This window comes from Physella acuta, unplaced genomic scaffold, assembly GCF_028476545.2.
Source record: "Physella acuta isolate Inbredline_101_S28 unplaced genomic scaffold, ASM2847654v3 ptg000506l, whole genome shotgun sequence".
Classification (NCBI taxonomy): domain Eukaryota; kingdom Metazoa; phylum Mollusca; class Gastropoda; family Physidae; genus Physella; species Physella acuta.
Window position 1 is genome coordinate 123,500 of NW_026732025.1, and position 13,939 is coordinate 137,438.

Genomic DNA, 13,939 nt, shown 5'->3' on the forward strand with positions numbered 1-13,939 from the left:
TATACAATATCATTAACATTTCAACAAATCACAATGAGATGTTTAAAAAACTGTTACATTAGATGAGTCCAAACAAAGAAAACAACTATAGTTACGTGTAGATGTTAAATCACATGGATAATAAGATTATAATTTAAATATAAAGTATACACCCATCATCTGAATAGTTTTTATCTTAATAGGTATATATAGATTATGAATGATTTAACATTACATTACTAGAATTACAATTAAAAACTTGAGGGGTTTATTTATTTTTTGGAAAAAATGCAAGATGTTACTTCTCAATAGTTGTTTAAATGGCAACAATGGTGTAAAGCTATTTTATATTAGTAGCATACCAGTTGTGCAATTTTCTTCTATCGAGACCTACACACCAAGGTGACAAAACAGTTTGTAAGGGTTTAATCGACATGTTTAAAATCATGTATTTTTTTAGACATGTGACCTCCTTAAATGACAATGTCTTTGGGGAAGGTGAATGAAAATCAACAGTTCCTATCATACACAACAGTGTTTTATAATCACAATATGTTGCCTCCCTTTAGCAAGCCCTTAGTGCCTCACTCATCTATCTAAAGAAAAAACTTCTGAAATTTTAGTTTCACCTTAGATCACCTGTATCACCAAACCTTGTAATCAAAATTATTTGCAATGCAATAAAGTATAACTATTTTTAAAAATATTTTTTTTCAAAAGCTCAAAGAAAGATTAGCATATTTGTATGATAATATAACAAAGATAATTATAATAATAATAATAATACTAATATGTAAGTATAAAAACTTATATAAAATATTTGTTTAACTGTGGTGAAGTATATGTGTAAATTTACAATGGTTTTTAACAATTAATTCAACAATTTTGTAAAAATTACTAACGTAATAAAATATAAAAATGATGCAAGACTTTTTGTTTTATGGGAGTTGGGTGTTAATAATAAGTATACTCTAAAATTAGTTTTTAAAATATAATTTTTAAATAAGTTTGAATTAAATTCATAGGATAATAAAAAAATTACTATCTTTGCAAATGCCAAAATCAAAAAACCTTTTTGATATTGAGATGTGTTTCATGAATGGAATACAAAATCTGAGCAGGCCTATTCTGCTATAGAATAGGGTAAATACAATTCTGACACTCAATGGAAAGTGCCAAATCATTAAACAGCACCAGCAATATGCCAGTCAAAAATCTATACTCATGCTTTTTAAATGAGCTGACAACAGAAACTAATAAAGTTTAACTAACGTTTAACATTAATTTAAATAAGTGGTGAAACAAATTTAAAAAAAATAAAAATAACTTTACAAAGAAGAAGTAAATATAGAATACCAATATATACTATCAAGTCAGTGGTAGTGAATAGTATCCATTTTAATCATTACATCTCATTTACATAAACCATTAAGTTTACAATGTATTGTCAAAACAATCTATTTAATTCAACAGCTGCAACAGCTGCATAACCAACAGACCATAAAATATAGATCTTTTTAAAATTATATACAACCATCATTGCTTTTCTACCAGATATTGATTTTCTTGAAAATGCAGATTTAAAAAAATTCATTGAACAAAGCAACATGTTGCATTTAATAAAACAAAATGTTAAATTAACGAACATATATTTGTTCAGATTTCACTAAAAATTTAAAACATTATGAGGTAAAAAAGAAAAATTCTCTATGGGCAGTGATTGAAAAATTATAGATGTTTTCTTCAAGTTTTACTGACAAATAACTGTTATAAATAGGCACTACAATCACCCAGGCAGGTTCAGATGCAGATATTCCAGCAGACATCCCATAGCACCAAAATAGCCCTGTGGGCAAGAAATCAGTTTTTTTTCAATAATTGATATAACTAATAATTTAAAACATTGCAATAGTTGATTCTTCATTTTTAATCTAACACAATTTAGTACAAGTGTCAACTGGTTATGTGCCATTTAGGCAGTTGACTCCGATTTCAGCCTGCTTTTCTTTTTGGATTTGCTTCCATAGCCTTTGTCCAATTAAGAACGAACTACAAGGCAGCAGTTGTTTGATTTTGGAGTTGTCTCTCCTAGAAGAGTTGCTGTACCCAGTTATCGAGCCTCACCAGCCCAAGGGTTTGAACTCGAATCTTTTCGGTTTAGCAACCATGAGTTTTACCAACTGGACCAGGCCGATCCCTGCAATAGTTGGTTAAAACAGTACACAGTTGCTGTAATGAAATTGTCTCACAAAACTAACCTCGTGTTCAAGGAAGAGAGCTTTAAGGGAGCCCTTGGACCAAAAGTCCATTGCATAGGCAAGCAGCTTCATAGAGATTTCATTTACTCTCAGGAAATTCCCCACAAACACAACTTTGTCAATTTTCTGTGGTAATTAAAAATATATAGATAATAATATCTCAAACATATTTAATTAAGAAAGCTTTCATCAAAATTTAATTATTATCAAATGTGGTGATTGTTACCTCTGTTTTTGCACACATACGAGCAATAGAGCCAATATTATTTGTTAATGTAACAAGTATTGCCCTCGCTAAGTCTTCTTTTTTAGCAGATTTTCTTTTTTCTTGGCTAATCATCTGCCCAAAGCTGAAAGAACCACAGCACTGTAAATAACTATAGTTAACAAAAAGTAGTTTTTTTACCAAATCTAATAAGCTACTCATCAAAATATTCAGAACTTACAAATATTTTTATTTCCCTAATATTTATTTAATTTAATTGTCATCACTTATGATAGAAATTTGTTAAGTGAACACATTTTTTATAGAATAATAACACAAATCACAACATGAGCTTTAAATCTTATTACCTGCAAGCAACTGCATCACCCTTTAGTCCAAACTTTTCATAATCACCCCCATAAATATCTTTCACCAGTTTATCAATGTTCCTGCTGTCACCCTGAGATGCCAAATCAACAGCTTCTTCAAATGTTTCACAACCAGTTAACAGACAACAGAGTCCAAGAAATGTTCCTCCACCTAAACTGTGAATTTAAATACTCCTCAGTTCAAACAGTTTTTAAAAAATGTAACATCTTTTCATTAACAGAAGCCACATGACACCAAACACTATCTCTAACCTGAACTATGTAAATGCTGTTAATGGCATATTTTTAAAAAAAAATTAAAATTAAATATTTAATTAGAATGCAATCTTCTGAAAAATGTTCCCAGTATGATATAAGATATATGGGGAAGATGTGTATCATAATAAACTTAGTAAACTTAAATTAGAAAAAATAAACCTAATTGTTACCTGGTCCCACTCACTCTGTTGTAGTCTGTTTTTGAGCGCACTGACAGAATGCTAACTCCTGACCCAATATTCACAACAAGGTAGGGGTATGGATTCCTAAAATTAAATGGCTTTTTTATACAGTTATCCACATCAAGTGGGTTGCTATAGTAATAACATTCACAGTGAGGGTTGTGCCGATCAATATAGTGAATTCCTTTCAGCAAACAATCTAGCTCATCATACTTGTGGAGCTGAAGCAACACTTCCTAAGAATAAAAATATAAACTGTAATTGCAATGAACTTAACTGTACATGAAACAATTCTTGGAAACCATTAGGAAGTGTAATGAACATTTTCTGAATGCAATGTTTTACTAGTGTAACTGATTGATTTAAAAAGTTATTAATTATTTCAATGTTTGAACATATCCAGAACTTGGGCCAAAGCCAATTGTGTGTATTACCTCCCAATCATTTTTATTAACATTTTACCTGAATGTGCATAATCAATATAATAAAATATATTTAGTATAGGCCCTACATGATAAATTATATGTATCTGTACAGTGTAATAATTAAGATTTTTAAAAAGTTCTAGAAATCTTAAATTAAATAATTTTAAAATGTAACTTACTTCAGCAAAAACTTTTTCAAACATATAAGCACCACCTCCTGTAGCACAGATTCCACTAGCCAACCCAGAGAAGTTTTTGAGCTTTGCTAAATCAATAAATGCTGGCATCTGAGAAGTAGGGAATCTAATAAAATGGATTTTACCCCTACGACCACATATTGTTTGATTTTCCATTTCAAGATGCACATCCCTGATACCAGTCTTGCCATAGGCTGTATTGCCAATTAAATATCTGTGTATAGTTTCTAAAGTTTTTCTTTCTGTAAATTCAAATTCATCAAAATTTGTTGGTTCAAAGTACACTAGCTTTGTAAGGGTCCCTCCAATGTCCATACCAAAGAGTGGCATAGCTGTAGACATAGGTAATAAAATTAAGAAATGTTAAGTATGTCCTAACAAGCTTTGTAATGATACACTGAAATAATATTGCAATTTATATACCTCAACTAGTTTTTACAAGATTATGTTACAATTTTAACCTTAGCAGGGGTTCTAAAACAAAACAAAAATAGCTGGGTCATGAGATAAATATATTTAAAAAATTAAAACACAATGTAAAAAATGAAGTTTATGTCTGACTAAGTGCATACACGTTTGTTCTAGTCATATGGATGTTTAATAAGAATGGGCAAATAACTATTGGACAGTGAAAAAAAATAATGATGCAACCTTCTGGGTGAGGCTAAAAAAAATAGGGGAAAACTAAGATGACTGGTAAGGGACTGAGGAGGGTGACAAATTCCGATAGCGGCTTTTGTTCTGTAAGACCCCCAAAGGAAAGACTATAATAATTGTAATAAGGTAATTAAAAATACAAAAGAAATTTTATAATCCAACTAGACATCAGAGAAGTGATTACAATTTTTAAAAAACACTGTGGCTTATACTTTATAATTGTACTCACTTGGTCGACCAGGTATATCACAAAATGAGTCAGGACTTCCATTCCTATGCCCATTGACTACATTGCCATCACCAGCACCTTTAGTATCAGTTGGAGGACACTCCTCTTCTACACTCAGGTCAGAAGAGCTCCCATTCATTGTAGCGTAATCCATAGTGGGAATGTTTATAATACTAATAGTAGTAATTATAAATCAAATGGTCTATTTAAAAAGTTACATTTTTGACAAACTCAAGCTGAAAAAAAAATCAAATAGAAATATAATTGTAGTGATTTTTCATAGAGCAGTTGATAATTAATACAAGTGCATAGATATTTTTTGACAGTTATATGACAGTTTTAAGAATATTTTTAAGAAATTATAATTAAACCAAGCAATATGCACTTATTGATATTGTTCTATAAGTTGCTTTTTAAATCAAGTAATAACTAGCTGTGGTTGAACACAAGGTTGAAATACTTATTAGCCTTGTCTAAGTCTAAGAAAAAAATCAATGCAACTAATAAAAGAAAAGTAAATGTAGGTCATTAGGTTATTGCTGGCAAAAGTATTTGTGATAGTTGTATTTAGTGAACCATGAGATCTGAACACTTTACATCCAAAGTTGTCAATGAACTTAGCTAGCCTAAATAATGTTTTAAAGCAACTAAAAACAAAACATAACAAGCCAGTAATCGTAATCAAAGTAATGAGTTTTAAAATCTGAAAAAAATAACCGTTATTCATTAATATCTTCTGCAAAATTTTAATCAATATGCTATTGCAAAAATGTGATTGCCAATATTAAAATACCTCCAAGCAACTTATAATAAACAAAGCCTTTAAAATATGTTAATCCATGTATAAAGAAGTGGTAATCCCTCTTGCAATATAAACTTAGTAGCCTTCTTTTTGAAGCAAATGATTACTTAAGATTTGCTCTACACTTCTTCAAAACCACAATGACTGGAAATGTTATTTTAAGCTTGTGTGTAATAATTTTAGTGTATACTTCTAATTCCATTAATTGCATCTTCAATAGTAGGGAGTGTTTTGTTAAAAAAAAAAAGCTGTCATAGTTATCCAGCATGGGTTAAAAAATACCCACGTATTAGACTGGATATTGGATAACATAGATAAATACCACAGACTAAATTAACTTTGCTTCATATGCCCTGTAAAAAAAAGGTACTTTTTTCACTTAATACTTAATTTTCTTGTTTTGGTAGTCCAAATTTTATTACATTTTTGAAAACAGATATGATACTCTTAAGAAAATGTTTCAATGAATAAATAAATTATATTAATAAATAAATTATACATGCAAAAAGTCTTAAACACATTAAAATAAAGAAATTTATGAATTACTTTAAGTATTTTTTCAACATTGTCGCTAGATTAATTTCATGTGAGGTAACTTATTAAAAGTAAGTAAATTTCATTAACTTATTAAACTTTATTTCTACTAAATTGTTAAAATGTGGCATTGATACCTAAATTTTGCCAAATAAATGTGTATAATTACTTCAACTCCCATAAACATGTGGTACCAATATATTATAATAAAAAAGAGGCTTAGAACTACTTCAATAAAAATAATTTTTTCCATTTTTAAAATTCATGTCTATCTAAAAATAAAAGTAATAAATAGTAATATTAATTATAATTGTACGTTGAATTTTTTCGTGAGCGTATAGGTTAATTTGACATTCTGTTAGTTTTAAAAACACAAAATGTCAATTTTGTTCAAAATTTGTCATAAAACAAAAACAAAAAGTGAATTTTTTTTATGTGCCCAGCCTTCATAACCAACTGTTTTCTAAGTTGTCAAAACTTAGGTCAGGATTAAACACAAGGCCAGCAACATTATTTCATTTTTTTTAAAAAACATTACAACACCAAATAAAAAAGATTAAAATTTAAAAAGTGGAGCAGATCTATACAATTGGAGTAATGATGGAAGCAAATGATAAATGTAACACAGAAGTGGACACCGTCACAACCAAACCCAGAAACCTAAACTGGGCCCCTTAAACCCCAAAATAGCAAGTAAAATAGGTAGTTGGAATACATGAATAGCTTGGAAAGGGTGAGAAATGAAAAAATAGCTGGAAATATGTGCATTCACAGAGGTGTATGACACATCCCCTACATAAAATGACTAGTTGCTTGAAGCTCATACAAGATATTGCTCTGCAAGGCATTCACAGTCAAAAAGGGACACTTCTATCTAAAAATACAAAATAGGTCCTAAATAATAGGGCCTAAAATATTCCTCGAAATCATTAATTAAAAATTAAATTTCTCAAAGATGTACTTTAAGCCTCAAGCAAGACTGATCGGGTTAATTCTAAATAAATATTAGTTTATATTAGGGATAATTTTAGTATTATGGCCTATTATAAATATTATTATTCTAAAATTTGTCCTAAATTAAATGATTATCTAGGCCTAATAGTAATATCTAGGCCTACTATTTTGGCAGATTCTAGCAGGAAGAAGAAGTGCATGCGCATACAGCTAAAATGACCTGGCTTTTCTTGTCATCTATATGTTCGTTGTTGAGGATTATGTGTTGTCTTGTTGGACCAGGGATTAACACCATATATACTTAAATAGTAGATTTAAATAAATAGGCTATTGAAATAGATTTTTTTTAAATATGTTATACTTAATTTATAGTCTAGAACTCTTTACTAGGCATTACATAACTATACCAATAACCTTAAAAACCTGTGACCACCTGCCTAAAGCACAACTGCTCGAACACAGGGTACAGATTGTTTTGTCAGATGTATTACACTAAAAGTGTAATTAGATCCCATTGCAAAACTATAAAAGGATAATTTGAGCCCATTGCGCAGTTATTAATAGTGTTAAGGGTAATTTGAGCCTCTTGTGCAGCTATTTTTGCATTGTGCATCTTTTTCCAGCCAGACTAGCTTAGGTATTTTGATAAAAAATTCATAATGAGTATTTAATACAAATTATTAAATGGTTCAAAGGAACATGTCTTCACTAAAACTTAACAGCAAAAATTATTACTTTAGCCCAAGTAGTATTTTTGTGTGAATTTTTAAAATTTCTAGATCTAAGGCCTCACTTTTAAACAGCCTGCTGTGTTTGACTGTTGATGTTTTACATTCAAACTTTATATGAACAACCCTTAATATGTTCTTAAACACAGTATTTAATTTATTTAAATTTAGACTTTTTTTATCAGGGGTTAAGAAAAACACGATGAGGTTATGTAGCCTATCTTAAATGGGAACAGGGCATTACCCCCCCCCCCTGCCCAGAAGGACATTACCCCCCCCCCAGACAGGGTTAGAGTTAGGGCTGGGACTATGGCTAGGGTTAGGGCTATGGCTAGGGTTAGGCTTAAACCAATGTCTAATGTTGGTTTTGGTTTTGTGATAAGTTTTAGGCTGAGGTGGATGCTGAGGTTAGTATTAATGTAATACATAGATATATAATTTGAGTTAGAGTTAGGATTCTAACTTGGGGGAGGGGGTGAATATGGGGGGAAATGTCCAGGGGGTAATTGATGGGGGGGGGGGGGGGGGGGGTAATGTCCTGTAACCATCTTAAATAGTAACTTTATATTCCACACAACTAATCAAGGTTTTAAGGAATGTCACTTCATCAATATTAGAGTAGTAGCCATCAAACTTCGCTTACTTATTTAAGAGAGTGTCTAGAGCAATAATATAATTTTGAAAGAACCAGATATTCCTTGCCACAATTTTGCATTGATGAAGGAGATGTGTTCTAAATCAATTACGATGAAACATTACTTTATTACTATTCTAAAAAGAATGCCAAAGTTAATATTAAATTTTGTAGTATTCAAACTAATTATACTAATCCAGTAGATAGAATGTCTAGAATATAAATAAAATTGATATCTTGCTAGTCTTGATTTATAGGATCACAGGCAAGTTATGCTCACTTTCTAGTCAGTGAAAACTAATATATTATGTAGGCTACTTTCATTATTTAAATGCTGGCAGTGGTGGAGTTGACACACATGCAATATCAATAGGCCTAATGCTAATAATAAATCATAGAGACTAAGGGGCTGTGAACATATTTATAGCAAGACACCTTTTACCCACCATCACTCACATATTTTATAACAACATAGATGCTAGTAGACCCAACATGTTCCTGGACACCCCTTCGACATGACAGTTTGGAATCCTAATCAATAGTATTAGTTTTTAAAAACCAATGGCAACATTGTTTTATTTAAAATTATTTGTTAAATCTCTATTAGAAACAATTTAACATATTGATATAGGCCTAAGGATTACTGTTTAAGGCCGATAAAATTATCATTTAGGCCCTATATAAAGAGAATTCAAAGATAAATCTTCACTAAGCTTAGTCTTTAATTTTAATAATTATTCTAATCAGAACAACAAACACTACACTATTCACAGGATGATCAAATTTTAAATAAATATCAGTTTTACATCAACTTATTATGATAACGAAAATAACGTAGGCCTAATACTAATAGATTAAAATGATGAAGTTGGGAGCCTTGCTTTATCCCCTTCTATAACAAAGTTGTTATTTTCTGCACACGTATATTATAATAGTTTTATATCTTGATGTAGGCTCCAAATGGAATGGGTTGCCAGTACCATTCTTTCATTTTAAACATGGTTATTTCCTTCAAACATATAAAATAAAGACTGTCCCGATTACAGCGCATTATCAAGGGCTATAAAATTGCTATTTAATTTATAGTCAAGTATGGAAAGGATGAAGAAATGACGGGAAGTGCGATCATAACTGACTGGGTCCTGGGTCTCGCAGGATATCAAAAATATTAACAAACTTCGTTGAGTGCTGTGAATCAAAAGTGCCTACTTCTTAGCCCTTTTGCTTAATTAATTGGTCAATGCTAGCCGGAATAAGATACGCATGCGCAATGGAGAGAACTACGACTTGCCATCACGGCGATGTTTTCGATGGTACTGCGCATGCGTGTGTTTACAACTGCAGAAACCTAAAACCAACCCTAATCCTATCCCTAAACCTAACCCTAATTCTAGCCCTAACCCTAGCCATAGGTCACTGCGCATGCGCAGAGGTATCTTTTGCCGACCAAGTGGAGACGTTGGGGAGAAAAATCTTCGGTAATCTATCGTTTTAGGTACGTAAAATCACCCGCGACTAGTAATGTGAAAAACAGGTGACTCCTTAAATTTTATAATTATTTCACATTTTGAGGAGGATTTATGTTTTGAAAAATACAAAAATGTTCCATTGTTTCATTTATGTACCTGTTTTTAAACAATTGAAATAAAACTTTTCAGTAATAAATGAAGACTAGCGATGTTTACAACAGATGCAACCATGCTCATTTACTATAGCAGCCATCTTGTTTATTTTTTTTTATAGTAAACTTATAGCACAAGATTCAGGGGAAGCCACTCTAACTTACAGATGACCGCTTTTTATATAGCAAATCCCAGTGGCGTAGCCAGGATCGTCTCATGGGGGGGGTTCAAATTTTTTCCAGCATTATATATATATATATATATATATATATATATATATATATATATATATATATATATATATATATATATATATATATATATGTGTGTGTGTGTGTGTGTGTACATATGTATGTGTAAGTGCGTGCGTGTAAAGTATTGGTGGCTGGTGACAATAGAAACTCGTGGGTGCCACCGACTAACTTATCTTAGTATTAGCTATTGTTTTGTAACAAGTAACACATGTACACTATCGTAAAAAATTATAAAAATCAAATTTCCATCATTTTCAGCAGTTTTCTCCAACTAAAAATTTCCTTGTCGGCCGCAAAATATTATAGATTCTATTATGGGCGCTAATCTTAAACGATTTTCTTGAATTTGTTGACTTATGATAAATTTAAGGAGATTTTAATAAGTTAAATTTTTTTCTCCATCACCGATTTACGATTTTGGGAAAGTAAAATTGCTCTTTTATGATACTCACATTGCTGGTGCTCATTAAACTTGTCTGTTGCCTTTTTCCAGTTTGAAAATGAAATTTTTGATAGCTTATCCATAGGCTGACTACCTACACCACGATAATTCAAACTAATCAAAACACAATATTTGCAAAATGCGCCATCAAGTAATTTGGAATAAGTCAACCAGTTCCACCTAAGTAGCCACAAATATTGAAACTTTAAATTTCTTTGTCCGCTTGCTGGAAATTTTAAAAGTTTATCAGGACGCCAGATGTTTTCTAATAAATACAACCGTGTATCGTCTGTTATAACTCCTTTGATAAAATTGCCGATATCATTTGCGTAAGAAACAGTCGAAGGTGCTGAATTTATGGACATTTCTTAATGTAATGTACTTTGAAAAGCAATAGTACCATCTTCACTTTATAATTTTCAGTTTTACTTTTCTTTGTAAAGAAATCAGTTAATAAAGTAGTTTTTAATTTCCTTTTTCCTTCCGCCATCATTAAAATGAATTTAAATTGCTTGAAGTAGTTAAAAGATACACATTAAAACACGACTATACGAAGAAGAAAGCAAATTATTATTGGTCTTCTATTCTGTCTAAATTGACTACTGTAGGTTCCTGGCTTTACATCTATATTTAACCAAATACGCAGTTTTTTTTATATAACCTACCAACACAAAGTTTTGTGTCAACAATTGTGTGTCAAGCCCACGCCTTCCTGCCAGATGTGCATCCGGTAGTATTTTATAATTGATACGTACCAATATTCATCCCACCCTCACCCCCTTTTACACCCCTTAACTGATAACCTTGTTCAGCTTTCCCTTCGCCTATTGCGACCCTGAGTGTTTGTTGTTTAAGCACTGAATGATAGCGACACAAGTCCATCGTCGTCAATAGCTGTAACTTAACGTAAAGGATTGTCATTTTGAAGGTTCTAACCCCCCCCCCCCCTCCCCTCACCCCTGCCTACTCCTCCCTCTGCCATCTTTATCATTTTCAGTTTACTTATCTTTTTAAAAAATTAAGTGAAATGAATTTCAAATGGTTTGAAGTAGTAAAAACATACACATTATAGAACCTCAATGCGAATAATAATCAATTCCTTTGTTTGTTTTTCATTTCTAGACGCTTTCCTATTGCACTACAATCATATTAAACAACAAAGGCCTACCCACGTAGCCCACCCCTCCCTTTCGACACTCCTTAACTGATCTAACCTTGGCCAACTTTCCCTTGGCCTACTGCGTTCCAGATTATTATTTTTTACTTTAGCGAGATAATAAAATTCATAACTAAATTCTACAGGCAATTCTCATCACAATGATATACATTATTGTTCTAGAGGCTGCCAGGCTTAAGTGTTTAGTGTTTAAGCCCTAAATAATATTGACACAAGTCAATAGCTATAGCTTAACGTAAAAAATTAGTCATTTTGGGGGTCCATGGGGGGGGTTATAACCCCCCCTAACCCCCCCCTGCCTACGCCACTGGCAAATCCTGCTTAAAAACACTGCTGTTTAAAGATAATTTCTTGCCTATATTGATATATTTAGCCATTGATTTAGGTTTTTTATTCATTTATCTGTAATATTTGACACAAATATATCACAATATACTTCTATTAAAGCCTTGACAATGAGTTAACTTTTTTGTACATTACTAGTCGCTGGCGATTTTACGTACCTAAAACGATAGATTACCAAATCTTCTTCCGAGTAGTCACTTTGTAATTAATTAGTGAGGGGTAAGAAGCTTCTTCCGAGTAGTCACTTTGTACGATTTTATTTAGATCTAGGGTTATTAATTAATCTACTAATCTAGGCCTAGAGATCTAGATCTAATCTATATCTAGTAAGTAACACTACTACTACTACTACGGTAAAACTCCATTTTAGCGTATTTATTCTCAGCTTCTTGTTTACCTCCAGTTGAGCGTATTTTATTATAACAACCAAAACACACCAAAACATTAGGAAATCACGATTTATTATTTGTATTGTATTTTTGTTTTAACAAATGAATAAAAATGAATTTAAAAAAAACAAAGAGACTGACTTTTTTTTAGATTTGGATAATTTACTTTTGTTAAAAGTTGAGAAAAATCCAAATTTAGAATATTGAATGTGCAATGTTCGTGCGTCAGAATTTTCATGGCAATGGGTGAAATACGTAAAAACGTAACTCAAGGCGGTTAAGTTTGTACTGTTACAAGTATCTCCCAGGCATGATACTATAAATAAACATTAATGAACTTACAATGACCCAAAACTAAGGCCAACACAATTTCAAACAGCTATTGCTTGAGCTATGACATATGCTGATAACTGATAATTAAAGTCAATGTGAACTCACTGTGAACCCGCGACCGTGTAAGGCGTGTAAGGATTTTTCTCCCGCTGACGATCACACGATAGTTAATTGGAACAGTTCTAATGCTTTTTTATGGGTTTTTTTACCTTTTCTAATAAAAAATCGCATTTATAAAAAAAAAAAAAGTAGATCTGTGTTTTCCTAACGTTTTTGTGTGTATCGGTTGTGTTTACAATAAAATACGCTCAACTGGAGGTGAAAGTCAAGCGGGGAATAAAATACGCTAAAATGGAGTTTTACCCACTACTACTACAGTTACACTACAGTACTAGATCTACTACTACAGTCACAGAGAGTCGACTCAACAAAATAAATAAATAAAATTTAATAAAACAACACACTCCTCAGAGTCCTCTGCCTCTGCCTCTCATCAACACTGTTAGAAGTTCAAGTTGTAGTGTTTGTTTATTGAGGGGCCTAGCTTACTTCACTATTAAAGATCAGTTTTTAAAAACATAAGCCTAGGGTTTTTTAAAGTACAAATAAATAAAAACAGTACTTACTTGATGGACATTTCGAGATAATCATCCGATCACAAATAGACCAAGTTAAAAATATCGTACGACCCAAATCCAACCCATGGACTCACTTATCAACAGAAGTGGATTGTCTACCTTGAAAACTTGCCAGATACTGATACTGTTTGGTTGCAAACCTTCACGTTTCAATATAGATCTAGATTATAGATCTAGAATAGATTTAGATAGATCTAGAATAGATTTAGATAGATCTAGAATAGATCTAGATCTAGATCTAATTGTTTCAATATTCTTTTCACGAAAGCCTAGTCTACCAGATAATTTATTTTTGCATCGTATACAAA

The 13,939-nt window shown here is 31.6% G+C and overlaps 1 protein-coding gene across 1 annotated transcript; it reads right to left on the bottom strand.

Annotated features, from left to right (window-relative positions):
• Positions 1 to 1,360: 1,360 nt before the first annotated feature.
• LOC131944729 (pantothenate kinase 3) lies at positions 1,361 to 13,722 on the bottom strand. The gene is made up of 8 exons (XM_059305527.1): positions 13,620 to 13,722; positions 4,780 to 5,015; positions 3,876 to 4,225; positions 3,260 to 3,507; positions 2,811 to 2,987; positions 2,464 to 2,587; positions 2,238 to 2,363; positions 1,361 to 1,825 (listed from the first exon to the last, which is right to left on the bottom strand). The coding sequence occupies exons 2-8, from the start codon at positions 4,931 to 4,933 to the stop codon at positions 1,766 to 1,768; spliced, it is 1,239 nt and encodes a 412-aa protein (XP_059161510.1). The 5' UTR covers positions 4,934 to 5,015; positions 13,620 to 13,722; the 3' UTR covers positions 1,361 to 1,765.
• Between the last annotated feature and the right edge of the window lie 217 nt (positions 13,723 to 13,939).